The sequence below is a fragment of the Phasianus colchicus genome, chromosome 1, assembly GCF_987193195.1.
Source record: "Phasianus colchicus chromosome 1, bPhaCol1.hap1.1, whole genome shotgun sequence".
Classification (NCBI taxonomy): Eukaryota; Metazoa; Chordata; class Aves; order Galliformes; family Phasianidae; genus Phasianus; species Phasianus colchicus.
The window spans coordinates 137,585,769-137,605,664 of NC_143436.1; the positions used below are offsets into that span (position 1 = coordinate 137,585,769).

The 19,896-nt window shown below is 40.3% G+C and overlaps 1 protein-coding gene across 2 annotated transcripts in view; it reads left to right on the top strand.

Moving 5' to 3' along the window:
* Positions 1–107: 107 nt before the first annotated feature.
* Positions 108–19,896, top strand: part of LOC116236505 (E3 SUMO-protein ligase RanBP2) — a 30,321-nt gene continuing 10,532 nt past the window's right edge. For both annotated transcript variants that reach the window (XM_031605159.2, XM_031605160.2), the window contains exons 1-20: positions 108–347; positions 2,920–2,987; positions 3,471–3,582; positions 4,381–4,533; positions 5,144–5,374; positions 5,755–5,900; positions 6,663–6,855; positions 7,370–7,460; positions 8,192–8,401; positions 9,456–9,634; positions 9,724–9,899; positions 10,202–10,325; positions 10,703–10,864; positions 11,266–11,403; positions 11,491–11,637; positions 12,134–12,313; positions 12,395–12,478; positions 12,775–12,913; positions 13,082–13,179; positions 13,701–18,261. In XM_031605159.2, the coding sequence (XP_031461019.2) occupies positions 273–347; positions 2,920–2,987; positions 3,471–3,582; positions 4,381–4,533; positions 5,144–5,374; positions 5,755–5,900; positions 6,663–6,855; positions 7,370–7,460; positions 8,192–8,401; positions 9,456–9,634; positions 9,724–9,899; positions 10,202–10,325; positions 10,703–10,864; positions 11,266–11,403; positions 11,491–11,637; positions 12,134–12,313; positions 12,395–12,478; positions 12,775–12,913; positions 13,082–13,179; positions 13,701–18,261 (7,267 nt within the window). In that variant the 5' untranslated portion in view covers positions 108–272. The remainder of the gene's footprint in view (positions 348–2,919; positions 2,988–3,470; positions 3,583–4,380; positions 4,534–5,143; positions 5,375–5,754; positions 5,901–6,662; positions 6,856–7,369; positions 7,461–8,191; positions 8,402–9,455; positions 9,635–9,723; positions 9,900–10,201; positions 10,326–10,702; positions 10,865–11,265; positions 11,404–11,490; positions 11,638–12,133; positions 12,314–12,394; positions 12,479–12,774; positions 12,914–13,081; positions 13,180–13,700; positions 18,262–19,896) is intronic.

Consider the following 19,896-nt stretch of genomic DNA (forward strand, 5'->3'; position numbering starts at 1 on the left):
CGCCGCTCAAATTCCCGCCGCCACGACAACCAGCCGCGCACCAGCCGCGCGCACCGCGCATGCGCACGTTCGGCGCGTGCGCCGCGCCGCCCCACCCCGGGGCTGTGACGTCCCGCGTCGCCGCGATCGGCAGCGGAGGGCGTTCCGCCGTGTGCGGAGCGGGAACTTGCGTAACGTGCGAGTGCCGGCCTTCCGCCGCTTCCTCTTTCTCCTGGCGAGACTCGGCGCGGTCACTGACGACGAGTACCGGCCGGACGGCCGGACTCGGCGCCATGATCCGGCGCACGAAGCCCGAGGTGGAGAGATACGTCGCCTCCGTGCAGGCCGCCGCCTCCTCTCCTAGAGAGGTGAGTGCTTCGGGCCCGGCCGGCGCCGCCAGCGGCGCTCCCGCGGCCTCCCAGGGGCCGCGGTGCGGTTCGCTCCCCGCCCGCCCCGTCCTCCCGCGGGTTCCGGGCCTGAGGGGCGGCCGCGGGCTTTGCCGGCGCCCGGGATGGCCGGCGGGCCTGGTGCGCGGGAAAGGCGCGAGGCTGTCCGGCCGGGCGGCGCTTTGCGGCCTTATCCCTCGCCTACGGGGCGGGGGGGTCGTGGCGTTCCCGCTGCCGGGAGCGCTGGTGAGTCAGAGCTCGCTGAGGGGCTCGTGGAGTCGTGTGGGTGGGGAGTCGAAGCCGAGGGAGGCTGCTGGGAGGGAGGGCGCGGAGATACTTCCTTGGAAACGTGGTTTGCTACGGCTGCGCGCTTCTTAAAATTAGTGAGCCCTCGGTAAGTTCTGAAGGAGCCCAGCGGCGTGGCGAAGTACGGATCCCTCCTGTTCCGTGAGAATAGAATCATGGAATGGACTGGGTTGAGAAGGACCACAGTGATATCTAGTTTCAACCCCCCTGCTATGTGTGCAGGGCCACCAACCACCAGACCAGGCTGCCCAGAGCCACATCCAGCCTGGCCTTGAATGCCTCCAGGGATGGGGCATCCGCAACCTCCTTGGGCAACCTGTTCCAGTGTGTCATCACATTCTGTGTGGAAAAACTTCCTCCTAATATCTAACCTAAACCTCCCCTGTCTCATTTTAAGATTATTCCCCCTTGTCTTATCACTATCCACCCTCGTAAACAGCCGTTCTCCCACCTGTTTATATGCTTCCTTCAAGTACTGGAAGGCCACAATGAGGTCTCACCAGAGTTCCTGAGTTTCCAGCCTTCCCTCTCTGGAGGAACCAAAATAGGGAATGCGTGTTGTTAAGCTTTTGGATTTCTTTGGTGTGTTGTGTTGCTGTTATTCTCGTCTGTGTGACGACGTTGTGAAACGTCAGTAATAAGAGAGGGAGTGGTGGGGGGGAAGTAGCTTTGCTGCTGTGCGTTAGTAACTGGGCAACGAGATGATTCCCTGATATCTGGAAAATGGCGTGCAGGTCACGGTGAGCTGACTGATGCGGTTCATAGGAGCAGTTTCATCCGGAAAGGTCCTACTCCGCTGCTCTGAATTGGTTTTATTGCAGACATGGAATATTCAGCAGTGTGTTGTATAATGTGAATGCACACCGTGATGCAGCAGGGCCTTGATGCGAGTGTAAGACCTGTGTGCATCCTTATTTTGACCTTCTTCAACAGCAGTGGAGTTTTCCCGTCACTTTGTTGAATTGATTTTTGATGCTGTCTAGGCTGCACAGTGTTGAATGTATTGCTGCCAAATTCAGAGATAGTCTTCAACAGTGTTGGTATTCCTGTGGGACTCAATGAAAAAATATTACCTCTCTTCTTGTAATGCTGAAGACCAACTGCTGCGGGTTTGGTTTCATCTTTTCAATGATGCTTGTAACTGGCTGTGTAGCACAGTCAATGATGGAAGTGGTTACTGGTTTTCCTGCTGTGTTGATTTTGGAGAGGAGGGTTGTATGAGGCTGTAAGCATTTATTTTGTAGTTTCTTTCCAACCCTGTTTGCAAGGAGATGTCAAGTGTGATTCCACTCTGGTGCGTGTCGGTGTATCCGTGTTTTACTTCAACATATGGACTGAAAAGTGGAGACTGGTGTTCCTTTTAATTCACTTGTGAAATTTTTTCAAGAGTAACTTGGGGGTAGGAAGGGGATAGGGGACTAAATTAAAGTCTATTAAATTGGAGAAACTTGTTTTGCGTTTGGAGTCATAGGTGTAACTATTCCTGATTCTCAAACAGAGGCTACTTTGGAAGTGATATGTGGAGCCCAGGTTTTAGATTTGTCTCCTAGTTCATGTCTACCATGAAGTTTTTTGCTCGTGACTTCCTAGTTCTCGAGCTCATTCACACAGATTAAAAAAAAAAAAAAATGTTTCTTCAGTGCAGTAATTTAGTGCTGGTGTTATCAGTCCAAGTTAACTTGAACTTGAGCACTCTGTGAGTGAAAGGTGAAACATACTTCTCCACAGGTATTGACTGAAGGGTAGGACAAGGAAATAAAAGTGAAGATTTAAAAAAAAAAAAAAAAAAAAAAAAAAAAAAGGAAAACAGGGTGGGGCAGGCAAGAGATGAAGGTGACAGAAGCATGAAAAGGAGGAGCTGGACGCTTAATTTCTGGCATTTGTTTTCTTCTGCAACGTAGATACATTGCAAGAAAAAAAGCTTATATGTTGCTGACCCCATTCTTCTTCTCTCTTTAGTCAGAAGTGTTTATGAAATGTAACAAGTGTAAAGACTTGCTTGCTTTGCCATAACCCTAGTTTTACTTTGGAAGTAGCCTTTGCCAGTTATTGGGAAAAAAACATTATTTTCTTAATCCTGTATCTTTCAAAAACAAAGCCCTGAATACAGGGAGTGAACTGGAGCTGATAACTATGAAAAAACACTTTTTTCAAGGATGCATAATATTTCTAAGAAGGGTCTCCCTATTCAATTACTTCAGAAGTACTGTATATCTAAAATGTACCTGTTGTGTTTTCTTTCCTTCAGAGATCGTTGAAAGGATTCCTTTTTGCTAAGCTGTATTTTGAGATAAAAGAATATGAACTTGCTAAAAGGTAATAAATTTTGCGTTTGTTGTTCTGTTCTTTAACACGTGACAGAAAAGCTAAGTGAAGTAGAGCGGAGAAATCAAGACTATTGTCATGCTGTTTTAAGGTAGCAGTAAATGAGAGAATTTAATGCCATTTAAATCTGCCTAAAACAGCAGCCTAAAAGATGGGTAGTCATAGTGTGCTGTAAGAACTCATCTGGTTGGAATGTCTTTTATTCCATCGTATTATGTCCTTTATACAGTTTCTGTGAACTACTGCTTTATTTAATACAATACTTGCAAGCAAATATGTACAGATTCTACATGTAGAAATAATGTTGTTCCTTACTTGAAGGTCTAGGTCAAGCACCTAGAACTAAATATGGCTAGATATCCTGTATGACAGATTATATTTCCACGTTAGCTGCAGGTTGTGGGGGGACTTGTATTACTGAGGAATACTGATCCTTCTGGTTTTTTTTTTTTTCCTTTTCTATTTACTCTGTAGATATATTTCTACTTATCTCAGTGTCCAAGAGAGAGATCCCAAAGCTCACAGGTTTCTGGGACAGATTTATGAAGCTCAGGATAACATAGAAAAAGCTTTTGGGTGTTACAAGGTAAGCACTTCACTCATCTCCTTGATGTCCTGCTTTATTCCTTCGTAAATAGACTTGATCTTTGTGCTGCCTGCTTTGATATTCTTCCCGCTGGATGAAGAATCTGTGATCCCTGTAGAATTCTGCAGTGGGGATTATGGTGTAGTAAGTAGTATGTGTATAGTATGGTGTAGTAAGTAGTATATGTGTAGTATGGTGTAGCAGTAATCCATCTGCTACTGAAAGACTGGACTGAGAGTGTTTCTCAGTTGCACAGTTTGTTTTTTGTTAGCGGTGAGCTTTTTGTTTGTTTCCTCAGAGGTAGAGGGAGCAGGACAAATACAATTCTGATTAGGCAAGTGTATAAATGTGAAATTCACAGTCAATGTTTCGTTATTCGGGCTTTGGGGAGGGAGAGGATATGCACGAAAGTCTTGTTGCCAGCACAGTGGAGTACTGTTGGTCTTTGTGACTTAATTCTGATTTTCAGAAGCCTCCATGTTAGGTTAGACTAGAGATACTCCTAGTCCAGCTCTCTGAGTAGAGCAGTAGCTGGTGGTAGAGGCAGAGGAGCTGGTTTTGGCATTATTTCTCTTGTGGTGTTCTGAATTCCAGCAGTTGTCTGGGTGTTACAAACTAATGGTGGCCTTTCAAAAAGGAGGCTTTTCTGAAAGTAGTGAGAAAGTATTTATTGATAGTTCTAATTTGACTTGCTGGGTCTGTTTAGTGAGGGACATATTTTCTTTCTTGTTCTATATGGACTGCAAGATCAAGTTACCAGTAACCTCTTTTCTTGTTTTTGTGCATGGGGAAAACTAGCGTTCTGTGGAACTGAATCCAATGCAGAAAGATCTTGTACTGAAGATTGCAGAGTTACTATGCAATAATGACATCACTGATGGAAGAGCCAATTACTGGGTTGAGAAAGCTGCCAGGCTCTTCCCTGGGAATCCTGCTGCTTACAGACTGAAGGTAAATTCCAACTTCTAATTTCTGTTCTGTGCCTAGAAAAAACTTCAGTTTCTTTAACTGATGGGAAAACCATGTTAGTAATAGTATCCAAGAAGTCAAGATTAGATTAAGTATTGCCTCTATTATGTGACTACACTGCTTTCTAGGTTTTTTTAATTTGAATTAAAAACTGTAGAACATAGGAGATGCTGTTATTCCCAAATACTGTGTAAATGCTTTCAGTCATACGATCTCATTTCTGTGCAGGCGTTAGTTTTCTGTAGCACAACAGCAATGAAATTGAAGTCTTAAGAAGCTTGTGCTGTGGGACTTTTTGTGTGGTGTTTGGTGGGGCTTTTTTTGTGGTTATTATATTTTTTTTTTAGACAAGCTGTTCTGTATTAAGCTGTGCCATCTTTGAACTAAATGATTTGACAATCTTAACTTAGCGTCTAACTTAGCATCTACATGGTGCAAACTCTAAAGTTTTGGATTTTTTTCTTACTTCTAAAATTCTTGTAAAACTCTCTGTAGCACCCAACAGCTTTTCAGAGTAGTGAAATGTAATGTAGCTGCTGAAAAGGCTCTCAGGGAGAATGAAATCTTAACATGTTGCCTTCGTATTTAATAGGAGCAGTTACTGGAACATAAAGGTGAAGATGGATGGAATCAGCTCTTTGATATGATTCAAACTGAACTCTATGCGAGACCAGACGATATCTACCTTAACATCAGACTGGTGGCTCTCTACCGTTCAAATAATAGATTAAGAGATGCTGTGCTTCATTGTCAGGAGGCAGAGAAGAAAATACCTGTAGACTCAAGCTTGGAATGGTGTTCGTGCGTCATAAAGACATTTGAGGTATTTAATCGTATTTTGATCCTGTCATGGTCTCCCATATCCTTGAAACTGGTGTTATTCTCTTAGTAACATTATAATGGCAGCTAATTCTCAACTAACTTAACTCCTTCAAATGTGATGTCTGCCAAAACCAATGATTTACTTGGGATTTTCTTAAACCTTATAGAGTTGTTTAGTTTCTAGCTGAAATACTAAGTTAGATACAGCAGCTCCATCAGGGAGGGAATTGCTCAGGCAAATCGTTTCTGGAATTTTGCTGCTGAAGGGTATGTTACTGTCTCACCTGGGAAACTGGATTATGTAGCAACGTGTTCTGGAGAAGGTCTTGCCTTCATAGGGGGAGGGTGGTTCCTTATTCTCTGATGAACTTTATTCTTTAGGAATACCTTGAATCAGTACGAGACTTGGAGTCTGATAAAAATAATTGGAGAGCTATCAAGAAAGATCATCTGCTGGCCTATTCTAGCTTTGTTAAAATGACACTTGCTTCTAGAGATGTTCGAGAAAGCAGAGAGGCACTTGAAAGGTATGGTTTTAACTTTTCTGTTTTTAAAAAAAAAAGAAAAGAAATTGAATATTTTTTTCTGAGTCACAGAACATCTAGCAGACATAATTTTCACTGAGTAGCTATTTTGTGAATAGGAAAGGAGTTCCTCTGTACTAACCACAAAGAAAAAATCTTACTAGGCTTGATCCCCAAGCTGTATGTTTGTCAGAACTACAAGCCTCAGAGACGACTCAGTGATACTCTGTGCCAGTTATCTTTTTTCACTTCAGTGTGAGAATGTTGTTCTTGACTTCAGATAGTTTACATTTCATAGACACTTGTGGGTCAGCTTTGTCCTGGTCAAGTTAATACAACACGTACTGAAATAACAAAAAATTTTACGTATCTAGTATAAATGGGAGATAGGAAGACACCTGCATTCTCCTTGAGGGAAAACTGATAGGACCAGCTAATCCAGCTGACTTCAGGCTGTGTCATGTGTGCCACAGCTGGAATAGTACAGAACAATGTTTGTAGCAAATTAATTTGAGATTTGCGTTCCTTTATTTCCATTACTTTTGTACAGACTTGTATTGATTTCACTTCAATAAACAGTGTTCAGAGCTCTAGGAGCTTGAGGCTGTTGTCTTGCTCTCTTGTGTAACTCAAGTTTAAGCTACAGAGATGGCAGTAGCAGTTGAATGATCAAGTTACTTCATTCATGGCTAAATAACAGTGACCTGAAGCACATGATAACTTTTACCGGGACTTTGTTTAAAATGAATATTGTCTACGTTCTAGTTTTGATCGTGTGCTTCACTCTGTGAAACCATATGTGAATGGACCCGATGAGCTGTCTCGTACTTTCCTTGAAATGAAGGGACACTTCTACATGCATGCAGGAACTTTCCTGCTGAAAATGGCCCAGAACAATGAGGCACAATGGAGAGATGCATGTGAACTCGCAGCATTGTGTTATTTGAAAAGTTTCTATGTAAGTAACTGTTCAGTTTGTGCTTGTAGTTGTTGCAGTTCTTGAACACTCTTGCTGTACGTACATTGAACACCTGTATTCCAAAAATTAACTACTGGTTTTTTTCAAGGCTGTCTCCTCACCAAATCTTACTCTTCCACAATTCTTTAAAAGATTTCAACTGATGTGAAGAAAATATTTCTTCAACAGTTTCACTTATCAGAAGTAAAATGACTCTTAAAGGCTAATGAGTGTATTTCCTGTAGGGTATTCTCTTTTCTGTAAACAGCTAAAATAACTAATATGAGGATTATTGGTGTGGGAGAGAGGGGAATGACCTGAGTAGCTCTCATGTTTACTGCATAGACAGCAGAGCTTGATCAAGCTTGTGTGCTCTTAAGCTATTTGCAGTTGTTCAATTACTCACCTTGTGACTCTTTCAGGAAAGAAAGAACCTTGTTTTCTAACCTTTAAGACTAAATTAAGTGATTTCCTTTTTGTTGCGAAGAAGCTGTAACAATTCTTTCTTCCGCAGATACCTAAACCAAAGTCAAAACTAATAAAAGGAGATCCTACTGGGCAAGATATGCTGGAAATGTTGGCCTGTGACCGAAAAAGCCAGTCTGGTAATAAAAATTAATAATTATAAATGTTCCATAGTTCCATTTTAATTTTATGAATAGTTAATTTCAGAGTTAATGGCTTGTTAAAGAACACTTTTTGGTGTCTTGGAATATGCTATAAAACTTTGTATACTTTGGCTATGTATGAAATGCAAAACAGCAGCTTGATCCTGACATGTAATGGACTTTTTATCTCCAGGACATTAAGATAGAATTTAACTTTTAATGTCCTTTAGTCTGCTGGTTTCTGCCTACTAATATACTATTTGAAAGCATTGCTAGTCCCAAGTGTAAAAGAAAATATTGCTCTTTCCCTGTCACTTTTGTTCCCTTCTTTGTTGCAACAGGTTTGCTGCTGTTTGTTATTTTTGTAAAGCTTAGGCAGTCTTTTTCAGTCTTCACTATCCTGTGGGCTCTAGATGAAAACAAAGAAAACACCAGGCATCAGGCTGAATTCTTCCTGAATAAATGAGACTGACAGCTACTTACTTTGAAGACAGTTGCAGTGCCCTTGTAATAAGAATACACAGTTATTCTGGAAAACTGAATTTTAAAATGGTTTGGGGCTGCTTTCAGCTCATATGCTAAAACACTGACTTAATTACAGGGAGTGTGTAACTGAGGAATTTGTAAATATCTTAAGGAGAAATCTTGATTCCCAGCCTCAAGTAGCAAGAACAACCCACTGTATCAAATATTGTTGAGTGTTCTTACGTGACATCATGTTTTTCTAGGTCATATGTTGCTGAACTTAAGCCATGGCAAGGAAGACTTTTTGAAGGAGATTGTGGAATCTTTTGCAAACAAAAGTGGCTTATTTACATTGTTTGAAAGCCTCTTCGGGAGTGGAGCTTCTAGAGAGAGATCTTTCCTTGGCACAGATGATATGGGAAATGTCAGTACACAAGCTCCAGTGCAAGGAGAATTGAGTAAATACGATATTGGTAAGAGTTGTTACTTAGTCACATTTTTGTTGAGTTTATGATAGAGGTTCTTCTACAAATGCATCATTTGCAACAAGTATCTGTAATAGCTTCTCATTGTTGCCCTAATCAGAGAGTGATTTGCAAGGTTTCACTTTCAGCTGTAGCTGAAAGGCAGTATCATCATGCTGGGTTCTGAAGAATTTCTCACATACTTCCTGCTTCCACACTGTTGTCTTCTGGTCCATTCTGATTCGTTTCTAGTTGAAGCTTTTCGTGTTTGTACACTTGTATGTGCCTTCCTATTAGCGCTTACTTATTCATGTGCAATCTATGAATACAGGTTACAATAAAGGTTAATAAAAACGAAATAATTTCAGGATGAGTTTTGAGCTAATGAGATCTTTCCATTTTTAAGCTTACCCTGATGATGAAGGCTGGCTTTGAATTTGAGTGTAACAAGAGTAGAATGCTAGTAATCTTCTACTTAGCTGTAAGTGGTCAAAAACATGGAGAATATTCAATCTGAAACTACCAATCAGGGTGCAAAGCAATAAGGCTTATGGCCTTTCTCTTTTTGAATATATATGTATTTAATATATAAAATAAAAGTTTATGCTACTATGGTCTCTCTGAAGAAGTTTTTTCATAATGTTTTTAAATACAAAATTTAAAAAAAAATCACAATGGTTTGTGCTTATTGCACATAACATAATACTTCTCTAACAGGGAAAATCTTTAGCTTATCTCCATTTTTTTGTTTTGACAAAAAAGGTAAAGTATTAATATACTTTGGTTGTGCACTTTTATGAAATAGATATTGTTTTTCTGAAGTTATTTATATAATATAAAGGTGCAGAAATTACTTGAAGAATGCTACATCTTACTTGAAGATTCTTAGTTCCAGCTTGTTAGACAGAGGCAAACAGGTGGAAGGAGGTTGCTGGGGAAGTCTTTCAATGGGAGAAATATTCGGAGCTCCTTACTTCTCTTGTAATGAAACCTAGCTTTCAGATACCAGTCTTCCTAACTAGGACAGAGATTCTAGCATCTTACAACCTTTGTTTTTGCATAGGTGCCGTTCGATTGCACAGTGGTAGTCTCCAGCACCTTGTGTGGCTTGGCTTGCAGTGGAATTCTATGTCAGTATTATTCCCACTGCGCAAATTGTTAAAACAGCTTTTTCACTTGCCACAAGAAACATCAAGACTTGAAACAGATGCTCCTGAATCCATTTGCCTGCTGGACCTTGAAGTAAGTAAACTTTCTAAGTTCTTAAATGCATTTAAATGCAAGTTTTTTGGTACCTAATACTTTCTGTTTGTTTATTCTTACAAAAACAGGTTTTTTTACTCGGGATGGTGTTTACTAGCAACTTACAATTGCAAGAGAAGTTTAATACTCACTACGGCACACATCAACCTCCTTTCTTACCTTTGCTGCTGTGCAAACAGTACTATACTGACAAGCAAAGATCCTGGTGGGATGCTGTTCGTACTCTTATGCAGAAAAAAACAACGTAAGGCTTCTTCAGTTTGGAAATACTTGAGCCCAACTTCTAGACTGCTTCTGAATTGATTCCCATAGGTTGTGTAAACCTAGTTCCTTTTGTTAGACGTAGTTTGAGCATTAAAGGTTTGCTGCTGTAGGGGTGAGATGCTTAAGAACTTCCTAAAAACGGGCTTTACATTTCTAATATTGTATTTGTAAAGAAGAGCCAGTTTAGAACTAAAACTGCTTGTTACAATCGTCAAACAAATGATGTGTGAACAGATGAAAAAGAGGGACTAATCATTGAGGAATATTTCTTCTGATATTCAGGCCAGACTCAGCAACAAAACTGAAGCTTCTTGTACAGCATGGATTAAGTACTCTGCGAGCCCTGGAGAAACACGGCCTTCAGCCTGCCTTAATTATACACTGGGCAAGAAGCCTGCAAAAAACAGTAAGTTAAGATTATTTGTGAATAAGTACCATCTGTTTTTTCTCTAATTTTGCAAACTTAACCAACTAAATAAAATCAGATGAGAATGTAGTATTGAGACCTGCTGCTAATTTTGATAGGATGACTAGAGCAACTAACTTACCTAACAAATTCCCTCTCCCTCACTACTCTCTTAACAATACAGGTAAAAATAATGTTATTTTCTACTTGTGTGTTACTTTCTGTGACTCTATAGTGAGGCTTCCTGAAATACATCACAAGCATCAGAGAGAAATTCTTGAAACTTCTCAAGAAAACAACTGCATCAGAGAAGAAAAAGTATGAATAACATTTTATTTGAATTTTCTGCAATAGTTTCAATTTCTCTTCTTCAACAGGGCACTAGCCTTAGCTCCTTCTATGACCAGAAAGAATATATCGGAAGAAGTGTCTACTACTGGAAGAAAACTTTGCTTGTTTTGAAAACTATCAAAAAGTACAAAAGTATTCCTGAGCCTACTGATCCTCTCTTCAGACATTTCCATAGTGTGGACATTCAGGTACAGATCGATTATTCAAAGATGAGAGTAAGAGGGGTTTTATGTCACAAGCTTTGCATGTAGATTTGTAGATTGTGGGTTTTTTTATAGTGTGTGGTTTTTTTGTTGTTGTTTTTTTTTCTTTTTTTGGTTCCGTTGGCTTTGTGTGTTGTTGGAGTTTGTTTTTTTGTCATTGTACTGCTAATGCTGAGATTTGGTAGTATCTTTCTGTTGAACTATTCATCTTTAAAACTATCAGAAGACATTGAACTCCCTTAGTACCAGCTTTATTGTAACACAGGAGAACTAGTAATATTATTAACTTCCTCCTATCTGATTACTTACTAGGTGTTTACAGTCACTGACTGTTCAAAGTATTCACATATATGTTATATGTGACTTGTCTTTTGCTTTGGCTGTAGGTCTTTCAGGTTGCAGCCTATGAAGAAGAGGCACATATAGCATTTGCAATGTTGGATGCGGTTGAAGGCAAAACTGATGATGCTTTATTAGCATTCGAAGCTATTAAGAATGTGGTTTCATACTGGAATCTTGCTATAGTAAGTTTGTAAATTGCACTACCTCAAAATGCTTTTCTTTTGCTTGCATTCTGACTGATTCTTATTAATCAATATACTGTTGCTTAGCTTTACCAAAGAAAGGCAGAGGAGATTGAGGGTGATAATATGTTGCCAGAAGAACAAGAAGAACACAAAACCTACCTTCTTAAAAGAAAGCATTATCTGATGAAGATCATTGATGAAAGCTCCTCTGATCCGTCAGTAGCTGACAAAGTAAGTAATTCCTGCTTAACAGCTTGTTTTGAGAGATGGAGTGGTTTAGCTTACTGTTGCAAAATGAAACAATTTGCTTTCAAGTCAAACTTCTTAAAACAGACTTTGCTTCATGACAAGTTAAGCTTATTGTGTTCCATCAAGACAAATAACTTACTTTACTCCAGTATGTGATATATACTGGTAAGATTCTGTGAAGGTATCAGATAATGAAATGTTTTTGATTCTCTGTGGATGACAGCTTCTGTGTAAACAAATAGCTTTTGCTCGCTGTCAACTTTGTGAAATTGTAGTTTCCAAATAGGATTAATGTTTGTGTGAATTGTCCTCTTACATTAATCTTAACAGATGTAGGGTTTTCCTGGGAGAAAAAGAATAACAAAAAAAACACCTAGAATTTCTGTAGTGAAAGCTTTGTGTATTGTTCAGCCATAGATCAGAACACAGTCTTTGCTCTGAAGAAGAATTCCAATCATGACTTGTTTCAAATTTTTAGCTGCCAGTATCTATTGAAACTGTAACGGAAATGCTGAATGCAGTGATCCAGGAGCTTGGAGAGAATGATGAAGAAGAAAGTTTTGCCTCCGGAAATATCTCACAAGCTGCACATCTGGAAGTAAAACATGCAATTCCATCACCTAAGAAGTTATCTTTCTCACCAACTAATACCTACAAGGTATATTAGCTGGTTACTCTTTTAGGGACATGTTACGTTTGTTTAAAAAATTGAAGTTCAATAAGCTTTGTTTTTTTCCAGTTTTCTCCTAAAACTCTCCCTCAGTGGGCAGAAGATCACAAGTCCTTACTTCAAATGCTGTGTCAGCAAGTGGAAGCTTTAAAGGTAAACAACTTTGGAGGAGGTAATGCTTCTGAGGACTGTTTGTTCAGATAGTTCTGCTTTCTTCGGCTTAGCTGTTGTCCTTCTGGTTCTGGGCTTTTTATTTCTAGCTTCAGGGAACAGTCTCAGCTGTGTACAGCATAGGCAGATTGTGGATTATTGCAGCGGTTAACTTTTTTTTGTCTCAGACCTTGAACATGCTTTTGAATAACAGAGGAGTAGGGATTGTTCCTTAAGTTTTCTTCAAATATCTGTGTAATACGTTTACATTCTCTTAATTGAAACACTGTCTTTAATAGAACGAAATGCAAGAAATGAAACTTAACAGTTCCAATGTAAGTGTATCATCTCATCGGTGGCCTGCTGAAAGCTATGGAACTGATACTATGTCAGATGGTTATCAGAGAGCACAAAATCTTCATGAAGCTCCTTTAACAGGTAAGTTGATGCTGAATTTTTAATTAGACACTTAGCTATACGAGTAAGACTTCTTAAAACCTTTCTGCAATGTTCTTTGATGAATGAGCAGAACTGATCCTTGGGGATGTTAATTGAAATCAGTAACAAAAATTGGATATAAATTCTTTTCTTGGTGTTCCTTTTCAGTTGCTACCACTGGCCCATCTGTTTACTATAGCCAGTCACCTGCTTATAACTCACAGTATCTTCTAAGAACTGCTGCAGCCAATGTAACACCAACAAAGGTGAGGACAAATATATCCGCTCAAGCCATTTCTACTGATTTATTGAAAATGAATGGTTTGATTCTGTGTGTAGTTGGATAGAACTGCGGTTTCCTAGATAGCATTTAGTAAACTAGAGGTCAGCTGGAGACAGGCAGAAAGATCCATTATCAGCTAATCTTTGGGATGTGGGGTTTGGGAGAAACAGCCAGCAAAGCATGTTTTTAACGTGCCTAATATGTTCTTTGTTTTGTCTGTGATGTTCTTTTCCCCAAAATAGCATGGGAACTTGGTGGTTTTGACTCTGTTTTTTGTTTTGGTTTTTTTTAATAATAATGAGTTCATTCAGCTTAAGCTTCTCTTCAGTCCGTGTTTTCAAATACCATTCAAGTTTTGAACATATGATTTTAGTTTAAACGGATTAGAGTTGAAATCTAATTTCAAAGTACACCTTGTTACTAAGAGTACTAGTTACATGGGCTTTAGCACCCTAAGATATTTTTCTCCTTTTCCACAATGAAGTGATTGTGTTTTTTCTTTAGGCACCTGTCTACGGCATGAACAGACTTGCACCTCAGCAACATATATATGCTTATCAACAACCGATCCACACACCACCTCTGCAAAACACTTGTGCTGGTGTGTTTCCTCAAGACATCTATGCTACACCTTTGCGTTTTGATGCTCCTGCTGCTGGAATCATTTCACCTCGTGGAGGTGATGATTACTACAACTACGGTGTTCCACAGGCGAGCACAAATCCACCGCTACCTGAACCAGGCTATTTCACAAAACCTTCGGTTGCACCCACAACTTTAAAACCTGCAGAATCCAAAGTGGTAGAATTTTCAAAAGCTAAATTTGGGCAGCCGGGAGCAGCTGAAGGGTCAAAGCCACCTCAGCCAACAACCTTTAAGTTCAACACTAACTTCAAATCTAATGATGGGGACTTTACCTTTTCTTCTCCTTTAGCTGCCACACAGCCTGCTAATGGAGCTTTTAATAGCAGTGAACGTCTTTTGAAGCTTTTAACATCAGACAAACCTTTACAAGATGAGAGGTGCATTGAACAAAAAGGAGTTAACAGTCATGCAAATGGCCAAAGAAATGTCTTCAATTTCAGTAATAAACATACTTCAGGTGTCTCTTTTACGGAAAGCATGGGACAAAATGCGCATAAAAACCTGGCTTTTGAAAAGAGTGATATGTTTAACTTCCAAGAACCAAGCAAGCAGTTATTTATGACTTCAAATTCTGACTTGGCCAATAGAAGTCATGAAACAGAAGGAGGAAGCACCCATGGTGGAGATGAGGATGATGATGGGCCTCATTTTGACCCTGTGGTGCCACTCCCTGACAAGATTGAAGTAAAGACAGGTGAGGAAGATGAAGAAGAGTTCTTCTGCAACAGAGCTAAGCTTTTCCGGTTTGATGCAGAATCCAAAGAATGGAAAGAAAGAGGTATTGGAAATGTGAAAATACTGAAACACAAAGTATCTGGCAAATTCCGTCTCTTAATGAGAAGGGACCAAGTACTAAAAATCTGTGCAAATCACTACATAAATACTGATATGAAATTAACTCCAAATGCTGGATCAGATAGATCGTTTGTATGGCATGCTTTAGATTATGCAGATGAGCTGCCAAAGCCAGAACAGCTTGCAATTCGATTTAAAACACCAGAGGAAGCATTACTATTCAAAAGTAAGTTTGAGGAGTGTCAAAATATGTTAAAAACCTCAGGATCAAGTGCTGATGCATCCTTAACTCAGAGCACTGGAACTGCTAAAGAGGCAACAAATCAAGATACCAAGGAGTCTTGCGGGTCAACGTTAGGGATCCTGAACTCCGTATTTCGGTTCTCAAAAGATAGTGTGACCAGTGAATCTGATAGCAAAGGCAGTTTTACATCAACGTCAACTGCTCCTACCACTTTTTCATTTGGAAAGGAAGCCATACAAACCTATTCCTCTGGTGGGTTTGGGCAGTCTCCCTTGAAGAAGAATCAGTGGGAATGTAAAGTATGTTTAGTTCTGAACGAAGCGACTGCGAAGAACTGTGTCTCATGTCAAAGCCCAAATCCAGATGCGTGGGACACACATGGCATCCCAGTAAGTGAATCTGCTGTAAGCTTCAAAGCCAGTGGTAGTGCCACACAGGACAAATTAGGATCCGCCTTTGCTAAAAAGGAAGGTCAGTGGGACTGTAACATCTGTTCAGTAAGAAATGAACCCACTGCCACAAAATGTGTTGCCTGCCAGAATCCAAGCAAAACTAATTCAGAAGTATCTCCTCAACAATTTTCCTTTAAACTTGAACGACTAGATGCTCCAAAGACTACTCAGAATGACTTGGGGACTGCTTTTTCAGCGAAAGGTCAGTGGAACTGCTCCGTATGCCTCACCCAGAATGAAGCAAATGATGAAAACTGTCGTTCCTGTCAGAGTCGTAACTCTCAAGGTCAACCACATGTGCCAGTATCTGCTGTTCAGGCGCTTCCTGCTCCCAGCTTTGGTTCTGCTACTGACGCAAGTAAACCACAGAAAAATACATTTGCAGAGCTTTTTGCTAAAAAGGAAGGACAGTGGGATTGTAATACTTGTTTTGTAAGGAACGAAGGTTCCTCACCAGCTTGTGTAGCTTGCCAAACACCAAATCCATCCAGTAAGCCTACCAGTGATGTTTCATTATTGACTTCTGATTTGAAAAGTAAATCATCTGAACCTGTTGGAGGACAACTGGGAACAGGTTTTAAGTGTGAATTCTTAGGAAAAAGCTTTAAGTTTGGTCATGCTGATCAAGGGAAAACACCAGCATTTACATTTCAGAATCTTGGAGATGCTGAAGCAAAGCCTGCAAAGGAAGGATTTAACTTTTCAATCTTGATGCCTCCAGGTGGGTTTAAATTTGGCATACAGGAGTCCAATAAAAATACTGGTAAGAAAGATGATCCACCCAAAGAGTGTACAGACTTGAAAAACATTGATGAAAAAGACAAAAATGAACTGCCTTCAAGTAGTGGAGTTACACTCCAATCTGAAGAAACAGCAGACAAGGACAAGAGTGAGTTTACTTTTGGCCAAAACAGTAGTAGTACTTTTACTTTTGCTGATCTTGCAAAAAGTACCCCCAGTGAAGGCTTTCAGTTTGGCAAAAAAGATCCTAACTTTGAAGGCTTCTCAGGTGCAGGTGAACAGCTGTTTTCTTCAAAGGTTTCTCAGACGGGTCACAAAGCAAGCACCTCTGCTGATCTTGGTGAGAAGGATGACGATGTGTACAAGACTGAGGACAGTGATGATATCCATTTTGAACCGATAGTTCAGATGCCTGAAAAAGTAGAACCGTTTACAGGAGAGGAGGATGAGAAAGTGCTGTACTCCCAAAGAGTAAAGCTATTCAGGTTTGATCCAGAAACAAGCCAGTGGAAAGAACGTGGGGTGGGCAACCTGAAGATTCTTAAAAATGAAGTTAATGGCAAAGTAAGAATACTAATGCGACGTGAGCAGGTACTGAAGGTGTGTGCAAATCACTGGATAACAACAACAATGAACTTGAAACAGCTATCAGGCTCAGACAAAGCATGGATGTGGATGGCCAGTGACTTCTCTGATGGCGACGCAAAGCTGGAACAGCTAGCAGCAAAGTTCAAAACACCAGAGCAGGCTGAGGAGTTCAAACAGAAGTTTGAAGAATGTCAGAAGCTACTACTAGATATACCATTGCAGACACCCCATAAACTTGTTGATACAGGCAGGACAGCTCAGCTTATACAGAAAGCAGAAGAAATGAAGACCGGCTTAAAAGATCTCAAAACGTTTCTGACGGATGACAAAACTAAACTAGCAGAAGAAGAAAACGTAAACTCTGCTTGTGCTGGTGGTACTTCTGATTCTGTTACAGAGCCACATGCTGAAGGTACTGGGCCTGCTGTGGAGTGGAGTAACTGTGAGTTGCGTGAAGAAGCATTGGATGACAGTTTAAGTAGCTCTGTATATGCATCGCCTCTTGCAAGTAGTCCTGTGAGGAAAAATCTGTTTAGATTTGGAGAGTCTACAGCAGGCTTTAATTTCAGCTTTAAATCTGCCTTGAGTCCATCCAAATCTCCTGCCAAGCAGAACCAGAGTGGAACATCTGTGGGCACGGATGAAGATTCTGATCTTACTCAAGAAGAGGAGAGAGATGGGCAGTACTTTGAACCCGTAGTACCTCTGCCTGACCTTGTGGAAGTGACTAGTGGCGAGGAAAATGAGCAAGTTGTCTTCAGTCATAGAGCTAAACTCTATAGATACGATAAAGACACAAATCAGTGGAAGGAGAGAGGTATTGGGGACATCAAGATACTGCAGAACTATGACAGCAAACAGGCACGTATTGTAATGAGAAGGGATCAGGTACTAAAGCTCTGTGCCAATCACAGAATAACACCAGATATGAATATGCAACAAATGAAAGGATCTGACAGAGTATGGGTGTGGACCGCATGCGATTTTGCAGATGGGGAAAGGAAAGTAGAGCTGCTAGCAGTGCGGTTCAAACTGCAGGATGTTGCAGACTCATTTAAGCAAACTTTTGATGAAGCAAAGCAAGCCCAAGAGAAAGGCACATTGATAACACCTCATGTTTCTCGTACAAATACAGCAAAAGAATCTCCTTGTGGTAAGAATGCTGTGGCTGTATTGGAAGAAACTACCAGGGAAAGAACTGACCTCAGCCATGGTGATGATACTTCTGATGCTGCTGTAGAAGCTTTAGAGGTATCAAGAGGTACCTCTGAAACGCCAACGAAAACAGTAGTTTCTCCTCCAAAGTTTGTATTTGGATCTGAATCAGTCAAGAGCATTTTCAGTAACGAAAAGTCAAAGACATTCACATTTGGAAATACTTCAGCCACTGGTTCCCTCTTTGGATTCAGCTTTAATCCTCCAAGAAAAAGCACAGATGATATTTCAGCATCTCAGAAAGAAGAGCAGAAGAAAGTGGGAGTAGCTGAACCACCCAAAAGCTGCAGTGCACCTCAGAAACCTTCAGACAGCAAGGCATCCAACCTGGCTCCTTCAGCACAAGATGGGCCCTCCAACTTCTCATTTAAAATTCTGGAAAAAGGTGAGTGTTAATTGAGCTAGTAATTTAGTCAAGTGTGCAACTCATTAGTCAGTCACTTATTAATGCCAGTCATTGTATTACTTTTTCTGTCTTAATATGTAGTTTCTTTCAGTTCTAATGCACATACGAATCTTCAAATTCTAGACTTTCAACTTGAGTGAATATTAGATTGTAGTTATTTGCACATAAAAATACAGACGTGCCTTATACAGGATTCATTGTTACTCTGTAGTGAAAAAGAGAATTGCTGGTAGGATTTTGGAATCTTTATGACGTGTTGAAAATGTCAGGGTTAAGTGCTGAAAGTGCACTGTTTTCAGTTGAACTGGTAATGTATGTGCACAGGCCTTGCTCTGACTGGTAAACTATGAGAACAGCACTTGTGCTTAAACTTAAACTTGATTATCCCTGTGACTGTGTGGATGGGTATTCTGAAACTACACTTGGTACGTTTGCTTGAAGTCTTCCATGAGTGGTCTGTGCAATTTCTGATGAAAGGCCTAAGTTATACTACTTGTCTTTTTCTTAGCTTGAAAAGAGATCCTGTGTTTACATTAGTTACACAGGCTCTGATACTAGCAGAAAGCTGAGTTGCAGAAGCAGTGGCTGCAGTGTGTTCACTGTAATGTGCTCAGGTATCTTTGTACAAAGACAGGGATTTGCTGGCGTTGTACTGATAGAGGGCTTCATGCACTGCTTCCTACCACTGCAGGACTGTTTCACTAGATGGTGCGTTTTAATATCTATATCAGTTTCAGTTGTATGAAGACAAACTGTTTCTTAACTATAATATACTAAGTGAGATGCTAGAGATGTTGACTGCAGTTTATTCATAGGGGTTGAATAAGCTTGTATAGCATTAAATGTGAATTTTCCTACTGTGATGTGTAAATGTGGAATGCTTCCAGAACATGGATAGGAACAAGATTTGTTTTACCCCCTTGAAAATTTCAGTTAAACATTTCTATCCACGCAATTTATTTTCTAGGATTTAATTTTAGCCTTTTTAAATCTAATCCAATGGCCTTTTGGACAAGCACATCTTCCTTGCAACCTGCTAGTAAAGGTATTTACACACTGCACTGAATGTGTGATTAAAAACACTTGAGCAGGCACAGCCAGCAGCCCGACTGTGGCAGAGTAGTTTGCTCCTAATCCTGACAGTTAACATGCATGCTGGAGGAGAGTACTTAAAATTGTCTGAGTACTGTATTTGTGCTGCAAGAGTATGTCTGTAGCCTTTGATGTGTGAGCACAATGGATGGCTCTGTTTACGCTTTAGCTTTGGTTTGCCTTATTTTCTCAGGATATTCAGAAATCTGCCTTGCGCTTCTCCTTCACAGTTTTACTGATCACGCATGTGGGATCCGTAAAATTCCTCCTTACTAAGGAATTGTAGTCTGCTTTTGTTACTCTTGAAGTGTGCGTCTCTTCCTCCCCGAGGTCTTCCATTTACTGATGTATAGTTGAAGATATCAGGGCATGTTGACTAGTAAAACTTGGATGTATTTAGCTCTGTTGGAAATATTTAATTCAATTTCCTGATTATTGGCGTTAACATCTACTCTTATGCAGAGGAATAGGGAGAAATGAGAGCCAAATTTAACTAGCTCATACATATATGCTTCATATATA